The sequence below is a fragment of the Leuresthes tenuis genome, unplaced genomic scaffold, assembly GCF_036924035.1.
Source record: "Leuresthes tenuis unplaced genomic scaffold, fLeuTen1.0.hap1 SCAF_14, whole genome shotgun sequence".
Classification (NCBI taxonomy): domain Eukaryota; kingdom Metazoa; phylum Chordata; class Actinopteri; order Atheriniformes; family Atherinopsidae; genus Leuresthes; species Leuresthes tenuis.
The window spans coordinates 26,716,044-26,734,765 of NW_027325368.1; the positions used below are offsets into that span (position 1 = coordinate 26,716,044).

Here is an 18,722-nt window from a genome sequence, read left to right on the forward strand (position 1 = left end):
ACTTTCCCCCTTGTTCCATAACTGTTGCACAGCAATTTCCCTCGGGATAAATAAAGCCTCTTGAATCTTGAATCTACAGAGATTTGTCCACATAATCTCTGGACCTAGGGCCCACTGTGATGGTGCACACATGACTTTCTTAAGTTTACATGCTTCAGTTTTCAAGTACATTTTGCATCTGACTTAACTTTTAAAACAACTGTAACAGACAGAATCCTTTTGCTTGCGAATATCTTAATATTTTTTTAACAAAATTTTTTTCCTGTAAAGTCAAGTTTCTAAATGTATTTTAACCTCATTCCCTCCAAAAGCTTAAAATAAGTATAAATCGTCTCGTTATCTTGCCTTCTCATTCATGTAGTCCTTTTATGCTATTATAATAATTAAAAAAACTTGAATTAAAATTAAAAAGTAAATGAAATACCTGAATTAACAAGAGGATAGAGAAGTCAGAACAGTAAAACGTGCAGAGAATGAATTTAGTATTGTTTTTCACATTGGATATCTTTTCCAAAAACACATGCCATGCGAGTGTACACAGGTGAAAAAGTGCTTGTGTTGAACTGTGGGTATCTGTTATGGTTGTGCAGGCACTCCATGTATAGAGGCTACAGTCCTCGCTGCAGTTGGCCCTGGTTCAAGTCCTACAGCCTTTGCTACATGTCATTCCCCTCTCTCTGCCCCCTGTTCTATCCCTTAAAAGGCATAAAAAACATGCACACACATGCTAGTTTGAGATGTTTGCAAGTCTGGATGCTCTCTGATGCTCCTCTCAAGAAGCAGACAAATACTGCTGAAAATTTTAATTTCAAACAATGCAGAAAGCACTGTAGGTAGGTATTTATTAAATAATTACTATTCTCATGCTGCTGAAACTCAAGTGGCCATATCATAGATGGAAACAAGGTTGCGGTGCTGCAGGCTGACAGGCAGCGAGAAATTGCCCATAGTCAGAGTCAGCACAGCCCCAAAGACCAGGTGAAGGTCTCCTCATTACATTGTGACAGAAAATGGAGGAAGGTACTAGAGTGACTTGTAAGTAAGTAAACTCTTAGATTATTTAGATTTCTGCAGCCATAAATATTCATGTAAAAATACTTGTCAGTTTGTATATAGTTTGTATATATATTATATATATGTGAGCCCAGCTGCACATCCACCTCTGCAGCGGTTTCCACCGCCAGGCCTCCTTAACCCAGCCACACCTCCACTTCTGCAGCGGTTTCCACCGCCAGGCCTCCTGAACCCAGCCACACCTCCACCTCTGCAGCGGTTTCCACCGCCAGGCCTCCTGGACCCAGCCACACCTCCACCTCTGCGGCAGCTTCCACCACTAGACCTCCTGAGCCCAGCTGCATCTTCACATCTGTGGCTGCTGCCACCACCTGGCCTCCTCCTTCCAGCTGCACCCCCACCCCATCTGTAAAATATAGTATATGATAGCAACATCACTCCTGTCTTCATCCCTCGGCGACAATCTCTTTGTCTAACTATAGAGGAGGATGGAGCTGAGCTCAGGAGACTTCAGTCAGGGAGGGCTGCAGTCCCAGATGGACTCTGTCCAAGGCTTCTGAGGGACTGTGCTGGTCAACTAGCAGTCCCTCTTCATAGGCTCTTCAATATGAGCCTTCAGATTGAAAAACTCCCGGTGCTGAATGACTATAGACCGGTGGCTTTGACATCTCATGTCATGAAGACCTTGGAGAGATGAGATTGCAGGTTGCTGAGGATCTTGACCCCCTCCAGTTTGCCTTCCAGAAACACATAGGAATGGAAGACGCGATTCTGTAGATGCTGCATCGGGCATAAGCTTATCTGGATATACCTGGTTCATATGTGAGAATCATGTTCTTTGACTTCTCCAGTGCCTTCAACACCATACGGCCTCCCATACTGAAAGACAAGCTTCTGGGTATGGGAGTGGCCCCCTCCCTGACAGTGTGGATTATATTTGACTGCCAGACCACAGTATGTCAGGATAGGGAGATGTGTTTCTGGAACACTGGAATGCAGTACTGGGGCGCCACAGGATACTGTTTTGGCTCCTTTTCTTTTCACCCTGTACACATCAGACTTCAGATACAGAGTCCTGCCACATACAGAAGTATTCTGATGATAAGGCTGTTGTGGCATGTGTGTGCGGTGGACAGGAGAAGGAGTACAGGGACCTTGTGGAGTCCTTCTATGGCTGGACCAAAAATAACTTTTTGCTCCTGAACACTACCAAAACCAAAGAGCTGGTGGTGGACTTCAGGAGATCTAAAACTCCATACCAGTTAGTCTGCATTGATGGGGGGGAGACAGAGACTGATCAGACCTATAAATACCTGGGGGCATAGAAGCAGTGTACAGGAGGGGCCAGAGCCGTCTCTTCTTCCTGAGACGGCTCAGGTCCTTCCATGTCTGTAGTGATATATGATATGATATGCATGTTTTATCACATTATCACTGAGAGTGCACTGTTCTATGCTGTTGTCTGCTGGGGGAGTTGCTCTACAGACAAAAACTGTAGATGCCTGGAAAAAAAAAAAAACAGCCGGTTGTAGGCAGAAGACTGGACCCTCTCGGTGCTGTGGTGGAGCAACGGATGAAGAGGAAACTGTATTCTGTTTTGGAGAATAATTAATATCCTCTCCACAGCATCCTGGCAGGTCAGTAGAGCAGCTGCAGTGAGAGGCTGCAGGACTGAGAGGTTCAGGAGGTCCTTTGTCCCCACAGCCATAAGACTTTTTAATAGTGACTGCTGACATGTTCTTCTCAAATTAATTTATTTATGTATTTCGCCATTGATTATTATTATTGTTGTTGTCTAGTATGCAATCATTGTAAATATTTTTTTTTTTTTTTTAGATACTTGACTTATTTGAATTCCCCCCACTGGGGGATGAATAAAGTATTTTTCTATTTCTATTCTATATATCCAGATACTTTCTTAAATAGTCTTTTCTAATGCGAAACTTCATTTAACTGAAATGGTATGGAGGCTATTTGTATTGTCTTCTGTGTGCCAGACTTAATGATAGTTTCAGTTTTTTGTTGATCAATGACCATTTCTGAACATCTAAATCACAAAATGATAGTCTTCATATCCATTTAGCTTCAGCTTCTATATACTCGTTAATATATTCATTCTGTTTAAAGACCTAAAGTGAGGTTAATATGTAACAAGAGCTAAATTACTGTTTTTCATAGTGGCTTCATGGCTTATTTTGTGACTTTATGTTTCTGCATAAGGAGAGTCTCTAAAAACCTTAACTCCTCGTCAAATGCATTTATACCAAGAAGAAATTTCTGGACCTTTTTCTTTTTTCAGCTCCAGTCAACCCCACCAACACACAATCAATCTTTTTTGAACACTTAGACAAAAAACACAGAAGCAGTGTGTGAAAAACATAAACCAATGCTGCAAACCTCAATGAGCTGAAGCAACGCTGGAGAGAAGAGTGGGCCAAGATTCCTCCACAACCATGAGAGAGACTGATAATGTCCCACGGGAAACCATTACTGCAGCTCACTGCTGCTGAAGCTGCTGGATCAGGGGTTCACTTAGTTTTTCAATTTCTGCATTTTGTCATTAAATAGTGACATAGTAAATCTTGAACTGTTCATTTGCTTGCTGTTTATCTGAGTTTATGTTTTACTAATTTCAAGACATGGTAAAGACTAAATTATATTTTATGATTTTCTGACATGCAAAACCTTAGAATTCAAAAGGGGGAACCTAAATTTATGCCAGTGAAAAGAGAAATTCAGAGACATATTTGTAGAAATCTAACAAAGTGGCACTGGCATGTGTGTTACTGATGGTACTCTTTACAAATTAATTTTGGAACAAGTCTACATTATTGCAAACTAATACTAGCAGTAACTCAGATTTTAGCATACTGACAGGATGAGTGACTTACGATTTATTGGTTTTCAAAGTACACAATTCTTTTGTTGTATTCATGTCATTTACAGAATGCCTTCCATCACTTGAGTATCATAATGCAGTTGGAACATTAAGACTTAACAGGTGTACATGCTTAATTTAAATTAGAAAAAAAATCATATTAGGACATAAAAGAAAAAAAAGTGTAATTCATCCAACCAGCTTCACAGATATTTATTTTTTTTCAATGAAAATGAACAATTACTAAGAGGATTCAAGACAAGTAGTAAACAAGGGAAGGTGGGGGGAGACATGCCTGAATTATTCCCACTTTTCAAAAGTCAAAGAAAACACATTTTTATTTCAGATAAAAAAAAAGCAAAGTAATGCTTTCTTTTCTGAAACTAGTGCGCAATCTGCACACAGAATGACAGAGTGAAGTGCATACAGAAAGAGAAGTGTCCTGTCATATCAGAATAATACTGTGGTCCCAGGCAGAAAAAAATAACACCACCCTGAGGCACAATGGAAAGACAGCTTCAATTCTGAAAAGTTTAACAAAATGCATAGAAAAGTCTACATTGAAAGAATGTGATCTGAATCACTGATAAGAACATGAGAGGCAGTTGGGGAGGACATGAATTTTAACAAACACAACTCAAGTATATACATCAGACTAATAGTAGATCACTATTATTACATTGTTTTGTTGCTTTTTTTCCTTCTGTTTGTGCTGAGGTAACTTCTCCAGCGGGGGATGTGTCTGTCTTTACTTGTGTTCCAGTCGCAGCAACTGCTCCTTACCGTTAACGGTTAATGATCGCAACTGCCCATCCTCCTCCACCTCCACCCGCTCCTGACCATTCTCTACAATTCTGGAAGAGGAGATTCAGTACTGTTCTTAAGAATTGTGCTGATTGAAAGTTTTCAGAACCCACAGTCTATTCAAGCCTCATCTTGATACAATTTATTTTGTCAATATACACAATAACAAACCAAAAACACAAACTGTATATCAATATCTATATATATATATATATATATTATGGCACACCGTTCAGGAAATTAACCATTGAATATATAGAGTGAACCTTGAATATATTGAATGAAACTTTGAATATATGGAGTGAAACCTTGAACATATTGAATGAGACTTTGAAGATATTGAATAAAACTTTGAACATATTGAATGAAACTTTGAACATATTGAATGAAACTTTGAACATATTGAATGAGACTTTGAAGATATTGAATAAAACTTTGAACATATTGAATGAAACTTTGAACATATTGAATGAGACTTTGAAGATATTGAATAAAACTTTGAAGATATTGAATAAAACTTTGAACATATTGAATGAAACTTTGAACATATTGAATGAGACTTTGAAGATATTGAATAAAACTTTGAACATATTGAATGAAACTTTGAACATATCGAATAAAAGTTTTAATATATTGAATGAAACTTTGAACATATTGAATGAAACTTTGAATATATGGAGTGAACCTTGAATATATTCAATGAAACTTGAATATATGGAGTGAAACTGAATATATGGAATGAATCCTGAATATATTCAATGAAACTTTGAACATATTGAATGAGACTTTGAACATATGAAGTGATAATTGAATATATTGAATAAAACTTTGAACATATTGAATGAAACTTTGAACATATTGAATGAAACTTTGAAGGTATTGAATGAAACTGAAGATATTGAATGAAACTTTGAACATATTGAATGAAACTTTGAATATATTGAATGAAACTTTGAACATATTGAATAAAACTTTGAACATATTGAATGAGACTTTGAAGATATTGAATAAAACTTTGAACATATTGAATGAAACTTTTAACATATTTAATGAAACTTTGAACATATTGAATGAAACTTTGAACATATTGAATGAGACTTTGAACATATTGAATAAAACTTTGAAGATATTGAATAAAACTTTGAACATATTGAATGAAACTTTGAACATATTGAATGAAACTTTGAACATATTGAATGAAACTTTGAATATATTGAATGAAACTTTGAACATATTGAATAAAACTTTGAACATATTGAATGAGACTTTGAAGATATTGAATAAAACTTTGAACATATTGAATGAAACTTTTAACATATTTAATGAAACTTTGAACATATTGAATGAAACTTTGAACATATTGAATGAGACTTTGAACATATTGAATAAAACTTTGAAGATATTGAATAAAACTTTGAACATATTGAATGAAACTTTGAACATATTGAATGAAACTTTGAACATATTGAATGAGACTTTGAAGATATTGAATAAAACTTTGAACATATCGAATAAAACTTTTAATATATTGAATGAAACTTTGAACATATTGAATGAAACTTTGAATATATGGAGTGAACCTTGAATATATTCAATGAAACTTGAATATATGGAGTGAAACTGAATATATGGAATGAATCCTGAATATATTCAATGAAACTTTGAACATATTGAATGAGACTTTGAACATATGAAGTGATAATTGAATATATTGAATAAAACTTTGAACATATTGAATGAAACTTTGAACATATTGAATGAAACTTTGAAGGTATTGAATGAAACTGAAGATATTGAATGAAACTTTGAACATATTGAATGAAACTTTGAATATATTGAATGAAACTTTGAACATATTGAATGAGACTTTGAACATATTGAATGAAACTTTGAACATATTGATTGAGACTTTGAACATATTCATTGAGACTTTGAACATATTGAATTAAACTTTGAAGATATTGAATAAAACTTTGAACATATCGAATAAAACTTTTAATATATTGAATGAAACTTTGAACATATTGATTGAGACTTTGAACATATTCATTGAGACTTTGAACATATTGAATTAAACTTTGAAGATATTGAATAAAACTTTGAACATATCGAATAAAACTTTTAATATATTGAATGAAACTTTGAACATATTGAATGAAACTTTGAATATATGGAGTGAACCTTGAATATATTCAATGAAACTTGAATATATGGAGTGAAACTGAATATATGGAATGAATCCTGAATATATTCAATGAAACTTTGAACATATTGAATGAGACTTTGAACATATGAAGTGATAATTGAATATATTGAATAAAACTTTGAACATATTGAATGAAACTTTGAACATATTGAATGAAACTTTGAAGGTATTGAATGAAACTGAAGATATTGAATGAAACTTTGAACATATTGAATGAAACTTTGAATATATTGAATAAAACTTTGAACATATTGAATGAGACTTTGAACATATTGAATGAAACTTTGAACATATTGATTGAGACTTTGAACATATTCATTGAGACTTTGAACATATTGAATTAAACTTTGAACATATTGAATGAAACTTTGAACATATTGAATGAGACTTTGAACATATTGAATGAGACTGAACATATTGAATAAAACTTTGAACATATTGAATAAAACTTTGAACATATTGAATAAAACTTTGAACATATTGAATGAAATTTTGAACATATTGAATGAAACTTTGAACATATTGAATAAAACTTAATATATTAATATATGAGTGATGGAGTATTCAAAGATTAATTTTCTGAACGGCATGCCATACTTTATGAGAATTTAGTATGAGAATGATCCTTCCTTTTGGTCATTATTTACCTTTTAGTAGTGATCTTTCTGCCATTGATGATTTTAGTGGAGGTGGACACAGAGCGGAAGTTGCCCAAGTTTCCGCCACCACCTCCTCCAAAGGATGTTGAAGAGAAAGAGGTGAAGCCTCCACCTCCCAGGCTGCCCATGGTTGTCATGTGAGTCATTGGACCCACATGACCCATATGTCCCATGTGACCCATGGCACTCATTGAGCCAAAAGAACCAAACCCTGTGAAAAAGAAAAGGGAAACAAGTCAAACTGCTTTTGTCATTCTATTTCACTAACTGGTAACAGTTAATGCAAACTTATAAAATAACTAACTATTTTCCCAGTGACTGGTAACACTTATGGTGACTTTTTCAGTCAGTGATAACAGTAACATTTTCATTAAATGATGACAGTTCTGGTAACTTTTCCATTGACTCTTTCAGTAATTTGTAACAGTTATGGGAACTTTTTCAGTCAGTGATAACAGTAACATTTCCAGTAAATGATGACAGTTCCGGGAATATTTTCATTGACCGGTAACTGTCATTTACAGTGAATGGTAAAAGTTATGGCAACTTTTTTGGTCACTGATCACATTTAACAAACTCTTTCCAGCAACTGGTGACACAAGCAGTAATTTTTTCAGTGACTGATAACAGTTAGTTTAACTTTTTTAGTGACCTTTTCAGTAACCACTGACAGTTATGGTAACTTTTTCAGTTGCTGGTAAAAGTAAACAGCAACTTTTTCCCAGTGATTAGTAACATTTAGCAACTTTTTTCCAGTGAATGGTAACATTTAGCAGTAACTTCTTCGGTGACTTGTAAGTTAGCAGTAACTTTTTCATTGATCTTTACAGTAAGTAAAAGGAGTTAATGGTAACTTTGGCCATCACCTGCTGACAGTTAGCAGTAGCTTTTCAGTGACTTTTTCGGTCACTGGTAACAGCTAGCAGTAACTTTTTAAGTAACTGGTGACAATTAAACTTAACTTTTTCAGTAAGTGATAACAGTTAACAGTAACTTTTTCAGTAAGTGATAAAAGTTAACAGTAACTTTTAGTAAGTGTTAACAGTTAATGCTAATTTTATCAGAAAGTATTAACAATTAACTGTAACTGTTTCAGTATGTTTTAACAGTTAACAGTAACTTTTACAGTAAGTGATAAAAGTTAACAGTAACTTTTTCAGTAAGTGTTAACAGTTAACGCTAATTTTATAAGAAAGTGCTAACAGTTAACAGTAACTTTTTCAGTAAATGTTTACAGTTAACAGTAACTTTTTCAGTAAGTGTTAACAGTTAACAGTAACTTTTTAGTAAGTGATGACGTTAACAGTAACTTTTTCAGTAAGTGTTAACAGTTAACAGTAACTTTTTAGTAAGTGTTAACAGTTAACGCTAATTTTATCAATAAGTGTTAACAGTTAACAGTAACATTTTCAGTAAGTGATAAAAGTTAACAGTAACTTTTTCAGTAAATGTTAACAGTTAACGCTAATTTTATCAATAAGTGTTAACAGTTAACAGTAACATTTTCAGTAAGTGATAAAAGTTAACAGTAACTTTTTCAGTAAATGTTTACAGTTAACAGTAACTTTTTCAGTAAGTGTTAACAGTTAACAGTAACTTTTTAGTAAGTGATGACGTTAACAGTAACTTTTTCAGTAAGCGATAACAGTTAACAGTAACTTTTTCAGTAAGTGATAACAGTTAACAGTAACTTTTTCAGTAATTGTTTTACAGTTAAAAGTAACTTTTTCAGTAAGTGTCAACAGTTAACAGTAACTTTTTCAGTAAGCGATAAAAGTTAACAGTAACTTTTTCAGTAAATGTTTACAGTTAACAGTAACTTTTTCAGTAAGCGATAACAGTTAACAGTAACTTTTTCAGTAAGTGATAACAGTTAACAGTAACTTTTTCATTAATTGTTTACAGTTAACAGTAACTTTTTCAGTAAGTGTTAACAGTTAACAGTAACTTTTCAGTAAGTGTTAACGTTAACAGTAACTTTTTCAGTAAGTTTTAACAGTTAACAGTAACTTTTTCAGTAAGTGTTAACAGTTAACGCTAATTTTATCAATAAGTGTTAACAGTTAACAGTAACTTTTTCAGTAAGTGATAAAAGTTAACAGTAACTTTTTCAGTAAGTGATAAAAGTTAACAGTAACTTTTTCAGTAAGTGATAAAAGTTAACAGTAACTTTTTCAGTAAGTGATAAAAGTTAACAGTAACTTTTTCAGTAAGTGTTAACAGTTAACAGTAACTTTTTCAGTAAATGTTTACAGTTAACAGTAACTTTTTCAGTAAGTGATAACAGTTAACAGTAACTTTTTGAGTAATTGATAAAAGTTAACAGTAACTTTTTCAGTAAGTGTTAACAGTTAACAGTAACTTTTTCAGTAAGTGTCAACAGTTAACAGTAACTTTTTCAGTAAGTGATAAAAGTTAACAGTAACTTTTTCAGTAAGCGATAACAGTTAACAGTAACTTTTTCAGTAAGTCATAAAAGTTAACAGTAACTTTTTCAGTAAGTCATAAAAGTTAACAGTAACTTTTTCAGTAAATGTTTACAGTTAACAGTAACTTTTTCAGTGAATGTTTACAGTTAACAGTAACTTTTTCAGTAAGCGATAACAGTTAACAGTAACTTTTTCAGTAAGCGATAACAGTCAACAGTAACTTTTTCAGTAATTGTTTACATTTAACAGTAACTTTTTCAGTAAGTGTTAACAGTTAACAGTAACTTTTTCAGTAAGTGATAAAAGTTAACAGTAACTTTTTCAGTAAGTGTTAACAGTTAACAGTAACTTTTTCAGTAAGTTATAAATGTTAACAGTAACTTTTTCAGTAAGTGATAACGTTAACAGTAACTTTTTCAGTAATTGATAACAGTTAACGCTAATTTAATCAATAAGTGTTAACAGTTAACAGTAACTTTTTCAGTAAGTGATAAAAGTTAACAGTAACTTTTTCAGTAAGTGATAAAAGTTAACAGTAACTTTTTCAGTAAGTGTTAACAGTTAACAGTAACTTTTTCAGTAAGTTTTAACAGTTAACAGTAACTTTTTCAGTAAGTGATAAAAGTTAACAGTAACTTTTTCAGTAAGTGATAAAAGTTAACAGTAACTTTTTCAGTAAGTGTTAACAGTTAACAGTAACTTTTTCAGTAAATGTTTACAGTTAACAGTAACTTTTTCAGTAAGTGATAACAGTTAACAGTAACTTTTTGAGTAATTGATAAAAGTTAACAGTAACTTTTTCAGTAAGTGTTAACAGTTAACAGTAACTTTTTCAGTAAGTGTCAACAGTTAACAGTAACTTTTTCAGTAAGTGATAAAAGTTAACAGTAACTTTTTCAGTAAGCGATAACAGTTAACAGTAACTTTTTCAGTAAGTCATAAAAGTTAACAGTAACTTTTTCAGTAAATGTTTACAGTTAACAGTAACTTTTTCAGTAAGTGTTTACAGTTAACAGTAACTTTTTCAGTAAGCGATAACAGTTAACAGTAACTTTTTCAGTAAGCGATAACAGTTAACAGTAACTTTTTCAGTAAGTGATAAAAGTTAACAGTAACTTTTTCAGTAAGTGTTAACAGTTAACAGTAACTTTTTCAGTAAGTTATAAATGTTAACAGTAACTTTTTCAGTAAGTGATAACGTTAACAGTAACGTTTTCAGTAAGTGATAACAGTTAACAGTAACTTTTTCAGTAAGAGTTAACAGTTAACAGTAACTTTTTCAGTAAGCGATAACATTTAACAGTAACATATTCAGTAAGTGATAACAGTTAACAGTAACTTTTTCAGTAAGTGATAAAAGTTAACAGTAACTTTTTCAGTAAGTGATAAAAGTTAACAGTAACTTTTTCAGTAAGTGATAAAAGTTAACAGTAACTTTTTCAGTAAGTGTTAACAGTCAACAGTAACTTTTTCAGTAAGTGATAACAGTTAACAGTAACTTTTTGATTAATTGATAAAAGTTAACAGTAACTTTTTCAGTAAATGTTTACAGTTAACAGTAACTTTTTCAGTAAGTGATAACAGTTAACAGTAACTTTTTGAGTAATTGATAAAAGTTAACAGTAACTTTTTCAGTAAGTGTTAACAGTTAACAGTAACTTTTTCAGTAAGTGTCAACAGTTAACAGTAACTTTTTCAGTAAGCGATAACAGTTAACAGTAACTTTTTCAGTAAGTCATAAAAGTTAACAGTAACTTTTTCAGTAAATGTTTACAGTTAACAGTAACTTTTTCAGTAAATGTTTACAGTTAACAGTAACTTTTTCAGTAAGCGATAACAGTTAACAGTAACTTTTTCAGTAAGTGATAAAAGTTAACAGTAACTTTTTCAGTAAGTATTAACAGTTAACAGTAAGTTTTTCAGTAAGTTATAAATGTTAACAGTAACTTTTTCAGTAAGTGATAACGTTAACAGTAACTTTTTCAGTAATTGATAACAGTTAACAGTAACTTTTTCAGTAAGTTATAAATGTTAACAGTAACTTTTTCAGTAAGTGATAACGTTAACAGTAACTTTTTCAGTAATTGATAACAGTTAACAGTAACTTTTTCAGTAAGTGTTAACAGTTAACAGTAACTTTTTCAGTAAATGTTAACAGTAATTTTATCAGAAAGTGTTAACAGTTAACAGTAACTTTTTCAGTAAGTGATAAAAGTTAACAGTAACTTTTTCAGTAAGTGATAAAAGTTAACAGTAACTTTTTCAGTAAGTGTTAACAGTTAACAGTAACTTTTTTAGTAAATGTTTACAGTTAACAGTAACTTTTTCAGTAAGTGATAAAAGTTAACAGTAACTTTTTAAGTAAGTGTTAACAGTTAACAGTAACTTTTTCAGTAAGTGGAAACAGTTAATGGTAACTTTTTCTAGAAACTGGCGATAGATAACAGTAACTTTTTCAGTAACTGATGATAATTAGAGATAACTTTTTCAGTGACTGGTAACAGCAGTAAGCTTTTCAGTTAGTTTTTCAGTCACTGGAAACATTTATGGCAACTTTTTCAGTGAATGGTAAAAGTTAGTAACTTTTTCAGTTACTAGTAACATTTATGGTAACTTTTTCAAATAAGTGGTAACAGTTAGGTAACTTTTTCAGTAACAGGTGGAAATTAAATGTAACTTTGTCAGTAAGTGATAACAGTTAACAATAACTTTTTCAGTAAGTGGTAACGGTTAAGGGTAACTTTTTTCAGCAACTGATGACAGTTAACGGTAACTTTTTCCAGCTACTGACGACAGTTAACAGTCACTTTTTCAGTGAATAATTTCTTACCTGGGTCAAAATGTGAGAAACCAGCACCAAATGGAGGAAAACCAAAGCCTCCAAACAATGAGTTTCCTGCCCGGCTACGACTTGCCCGGCCTTGATTCCGTCTACCACTGCTGAAAAAGGGATCATCATTGAATGGATCTGCTCCTGAGAAGACAGGGTACAAGAGAAAGGTAGAGACAGTTTAAGAGGACTGTAAATTACAAATGCATAATGAGGTGAGGATAATTATCCTGACATACATAACTGCAGTTTAGTCAAAACTTCCAAATCGGAACAGGCAGCTGGCTGATCTCCTTTATTTCAGCAATCCATCAATTTCTTTGACTTGCAAGTACATCTTACCAAAAAAATCTGCAAATGGGTCTCTGCCGCCAAAGAATTCCTGGAAAACATCTTCAGGGTTACGGAATGTAAACGGTTCATGGAAATGCTCTCCATTATGGAAAGGTCCCCCTGAAAAATCATGAAAACTGCTGTTAAGAGTGTATACTCAGATCAAAGGCAAGTCTGCAGACAGTGTCTATCCCTTTCATTTAGCATCAGTGTTCTTCTGCAGTAGTAGGTAGTATCTGTTCTCAGACATAGACACCCCAACATGATGTATCTGACTTGTAACTAAAGTTACAATCCTGTAAACCTCACAGTGTCAGAATGTTACACAATTTGCTGACATGCTAATGAAGATTAGGAATCAACTGAATGAATGTTTAAATAATTTTGCAAGCCACTGTGCATGTCAATCTATACAATCTGCATCCATTATAACAACAATATTTATAATAATGAAGAAATTATTTAAAAATAAAAAAAATAATAAGAACTGTGTCAAGCATATTTGGCATGAACCTTGACGGAACTGCCAAACTGAATGAAGTGGTTGCCTTCACAGAGCAACTGTTTTCTGTAACTCCAGGAAGACATTACCCCCGTTCTGTGTCAGCATATAAAAACTGGCAAAATGCTGGCCTATAAACAAGTCAAGGCAAGTTAAGTCATGTTTATTTGTATAGAACATTTCATGTCCAAAACAATTCAAAGTGCTTTACATAAAATAAGAGCATTGCAGTGGGGAGTGGAAGAAGCTTTAAAAATAGATCAAATAAAATGAAAACAAAGAAAGAAAACAATTCAAATGATTAAAAACAAGCAACAGTCAAAATTAGACAAAACATTCTGTGTAGATTTCAAGCATAGACACATGAGAAAAGTAATGTTTTTAACCTGGATTTAAAAATGTCTCCATTTGGTGACAGTTTAATCTCCACTGGCAGTTTGTTCCACTTGTTTTCAGCATAACAGCTAAATGCTGCTTCTCCATGTTTAGTCTGGACTCTGGACTGGACCAGCTGATCTGAGTCCTTGGATCTAAGAGCTCTGCTGGGTTTATATTCTCTGAACATGTCACAGATGTATTTTGGGCCAAAACCATTCTGGGATTTGTAAACCATCAGTAGGCTTTTAAAATCTATTCTGTGACTGCCAGTGTAAAGATTTTAAAACTGGTGTGATGTGTTCAAATCTCTTAGTCCTGGTTAAAACTCTAACAGCAGCGTTCTGGATGAACTGCAGATGTTTAATGCTCTTTTTGGGAAGTCCAGTTAAAAGACCATTACAATAATCGAGTCTACTGGAGATGAATGCATGGATGAGTTTCTCCTGGTCTTTTTGGGAGAGAAAACCTTTAATTTTGTTGATGTTTCTGAGTTGGTAAAAAGCTTCCTTGGTGACAGCTTTGATATGACTGCTGAAAGTCAGATCTGAGTCTATCAACACTCCAAGGTTACAAACTTGGTCAGTGATTGTAAGGGCCCGAGTCTCAAGATATTTACCAATGCTGACCCTCTTCTCTTTGCTACCAAACAGAATGATCTCAGTTTTGTCTTCATTTAATTGTAGAAAATTCTCTCTCATCCAGGTGCTTATTTCCTTCAGACACTGACACAGTACGTCTGCTAGGCTGCAGTCGTCTGGTGACAAAGACACATAAAGTTGTGTATCGTCTGCATAACTGATGTGATAATTGATGTTGAAGTTCTGCAATATCTGACCGAAAGGGAGCATATACAAGTTAAACAGAAGAGGTCCAAGAATTGACCCCTGGGGGATTCCACAAGTCATGGCCACTCGCTCAGATTCATAGCTGCCAATTGTAACAAAATAACTCCGGCCTTCTAAGTAGGACCTGAACCAGTTAAGGACCGCCCCAGAAAGTCCAACCCAGTTTTCCAGCCTGTGCAACAGGATTCTGTGATGTACAGTATCAAACGCAGTGCTGAGATCCAACAGAACCAGGACTGAAACATAACCAGAATCAGTCGTTTAACACTTTGACCAGAGCTGTTTCAGTGCTGTGATGATGTCAGAAGCCTGATTGAAAGTTATCAAGACTTCCACTTTCATTCAAAAAGTCATTGAGTTGGTTAAATATAACCCTCTCAATAATCTGTCATGTTTTTATGTTCTGTCATGATCTGTGTTTCTGTTAAGTTTCTAGTTTACAGTTTAGCCTTGCCATTTCCTCACCTTCCTCAGTCTCTCTCTGGTCTGGTCATCAGCTTCAATCACTCCACCAGTGTTCATTGTCATCAGCTGCATTCACTCACCAATCACCCTCCTCAGTATTCATTCTCCTAGTTTGTCCATGCACATTGTCAGATCCTCACCATCACTCAGGCCAAGACACAGTCACTCATGGTGTCTCAGGTTTGGTCTTGCTCATGTCAGGTTTTGTCATTGACTTAGTCAATTCTACAAGTTTTTTTATATATATAGTCACAGTTAGGTTTTGTCAGCTATTAAGGTATGTGAATTCTTTGTTTGGAATAAATCAGGAGTTTTCATTTGAATTTCTGCATTCAGGTCCTCTCTCACCCGCTACACGTTCTGACATAATCCTGGATTTAAAAGAGAGGTTAGAGACAGGTCTGTAGTTGTTCATCATAGAGGCGTCTCGAGTTCTCTTCTTTAGGAGTGGCTTAATGGCAGCTGTCTTTAGTGACTTGGGAAAAATACCTGATGCCAGTGAGCTGTTAACTATTTGTAGGAGATCATTTTCTACTGAGGTAAAAACACTTTTTAAAAAGTCAGTTGTTGATTTCAGATGCCGAACTGTTTCCTCTAGGATTTTTAAATCAACAATATTAAATTGTGACATAACGTCTGAGTTATTTCTAGGTTTTAGAGACCTATTAGTTTTATTGTTTGTCTGTGTGGAGTTAATGTTTTGTCTAATTATTTAGATTTTTTTTTGGTGAAAATTTTGGCAAATTCGTTGCATTTCTCAGTGGAGAGGAGGTCTGGGTTTGACTGTTTAGGAGGATTTGTGAGTTTTTCAACCATTTGATTTCAGATGCCGAACTGTTTCCTCCAGGATTTTTAAATCAACAATATTAAATTGTGACATTGTTTTTCAACCATAGCAAACAGAGTTGGAGAATTGTTGGCATTCTTATTAATCATCTCAGATAAATGCAGCTCTCTGGCCCTGCACAGCTCATTGTTAGAACTACGCAGACTTTGTTTATACAGCTCACAGAGAATCTGAAGCTTTGTTTTCCTCCACTTACGTTAAGCTTGCTGGATAGTGTACCGGTATTATTGCCACCATTCGTGTGGAAGACCTCAGTACAAACCCCCTGCATGAAAGGTACTATCTCCAGTAGGGGTCCTTAGGCAAGACCCCTTTACCCTTCATGCTTACCTGTAAGTTGTTTTGGATAAAAGCGTCTGCTAAATGCATAAACATTTAACATTCAAAGTTCATATTCATAGTTTATTGAAATGATTTAGCAGTCCGTCAACCGACTGTGCGCTCATAGTAGGTGACATAGCTATGGCCTCCCTAAACTGAGCACTTGTTTTCTCATGAATGTACCTCTTCTTAACTGGGAAGCTGTTGTTTGAACATTCTGAGTGATCAATAAATCAAATAAAATACAGAAATGGTCAGACAAGGCCAAATCAATAACCACAACAGAAGAAATATCAACACCTTTAGAAATGACCTGGGGCCTCATGTACAAAGGGTGCATACTCACAAAAAAGTGGCGTATGCCCTTTTTTATGTCAACACTCAGATGTATCAAGAGTGAAATGTGCAGTGTCTCACGGCAACTTCAGGGCTGTCGTACGCACTTTTCTACAGATGTTGATTCTTTGGTGACACTTAGCGGTGATGTTGGGAAACTGTTATAATAAATAAATGTGAACACAATTTGTCCTCAGACTGAGTGATGTGCACATTTGAGACACATGAACAATTATCACTGATGAATTAACACACCCATGTGTCTGCAATTACACAAGTGGATATAAAAGCATGCGCAAAGTGTTGTAATGCATACCATTAAAAACAATGGCTGCTTTCGCAGTATTGACTTTGCAAATGGTGCAATTGGAAGAGAGCACGTGTTAAGAGACAGAGGATTTGCTGGCACATGATGATGACAACTGGCTCATCAGCCGTTTTTGAGGGAACTGTGAGCAGAGCTGCGGCCGGCGTTGGAGCGCAACACAGCGAGGAGCCATGCGCTGCTTGTGCCACAGGTGATGACCACACTGGGGTTCCTAGCAACCGGGGCATTCCAGAGGGAGCTGGCCAACCGATTGGGACTGTGCCAGTCGCCCCTGAGCCGAGCCATGCCAGCGGAGTGGGATGGGATTATCTGCATCTCAGCAGGTATATCAAATTCCCACAATGCAGTTGAACAGGCCAACATTGAAGCGCAATTTGAAGCGAGAGCCGGTTTTCCTAATGTAATCGGAGCTATCGACTGCACACACAGTGCTATAAAAGCGCCATCACATGATGAATTTGTATATCAACAGGAAACATTTTCATTCCATCAATGTGCAGATCGTATGTGATGCGCAAATGCTTTGTGGGGGTGGCCTGGTTCAACGCACGATTCATACATTCAGTAACAGAATTGTTGGGAACAGACTACAAGCTGGCACAGTGCGCGATGGGTGGCTTCTTGGTGAGTAACTTTATTCGTGTAATTGTCCTAATATTATTCCCCGTGACGTGCATTGAGCATGTGCGCCCCCAATTTCTATCCCGTCTTCACAGCATCATAGTTGGTGGTTAAAGTTAGTAACTTGTTGTTTTTTGCTGGTTAAACAACATCTTTAGATCTTTCTAACAAGCCCCTGAGCGTATCGGTGTGCAAATGTTAATAACCCTGTACATAAAGTGTGAAATGTCTTAATCAGCCTCACCTTTTCCCCGGCGCACTTCTGCACTGGTTACTGTATGAACACGTTTGTTGTGAGTTACACAAGTACAGGTATTTACCATGGGGGTAATCAGTCACCCACACTCCCACACCCACGAGAGAGCAGTGTCACCCATAGTTCTCTGGTCAAACAGGGTGGGCCCCTCTTCTCCTGTTCCCCCCGCCTGTTTTGGCCACACTTAGGCGGTGGGCAGCCATTCTCCACTTCACATCCACCTTAATATCGGACCACTTCTTCAACTCTGCTTGTGTTTGCTTCTCTGACCCCACAACATTAAAGGCCTCACTCACGCTCTCCCCACCCACTCCTCTTATGTTTGCTGCTTGTATCGTAGGACAGCGTGCCAAAGAGTACATTTTTGCAGGCCTCCACTTCAGAAAGTAGCACCTCCATCTCGCTTTCTGTGAAGTTCTTCTTTTTTCCCCGTCTTACTCATTCTTTTTTCTTTATTTTCTAATCGTGCAGACAGGGAAATCGCAGGTGCAGGGCTCACTTAAATAGGATTTGCATATTCAAGTAGGGGCATGGACAGGGAGGAGTCGGGTACTCTGACAAGTGCGCTCAATTGCATGTTGATTGGGATGTACAAAGGAAATGTGCTTGGATTCATGCGTATGCACAGATTCATACATCTGGATATTTTTGTGTGGGAGGGCATTTGGGT

The 18,722-nt window shown here is 35.1% G+C and overlaps 1 protein-coding gene across 1 annotated transcript in view; it reads right to left on the reverse strand.

The window, feature by feature from the left end:
* Window positions 1–3,898: 3,898 nt before the first annotated feature.
* The window catches only part of LOC140268614 (dnaJ homolog subfamily B member 6-like), a 44,199-nt gene continuing 29,375 nt past the window's right edge, over window positions 3,899–18,722 (reverse strand). The window contains exons 5-8 of the mRNA XM_072363547.1: window positions 13,163–13,273; window positions 12,821–12,964; window positions 7,550–7,772; window positions 3,899–4,746 (exon numbers count right to left, since the gene is read on the reverse strand). Of these exons, the coding sequence (XP_072219648.1) occupies window positions 4,641–4,746; window positions 7,550–7,772; window positions 12,821–12,964; window positions 13,163–13,273 (584 nt within the window). The 3' untranslated portion in view covers window positions 3,899–4,640. The remainder of the gene's footprint in view (window positions 4,747–7,549; window positions 7,773–12,820; window positions 12,965–13,162; window positions 13,274–18,722) is intronic.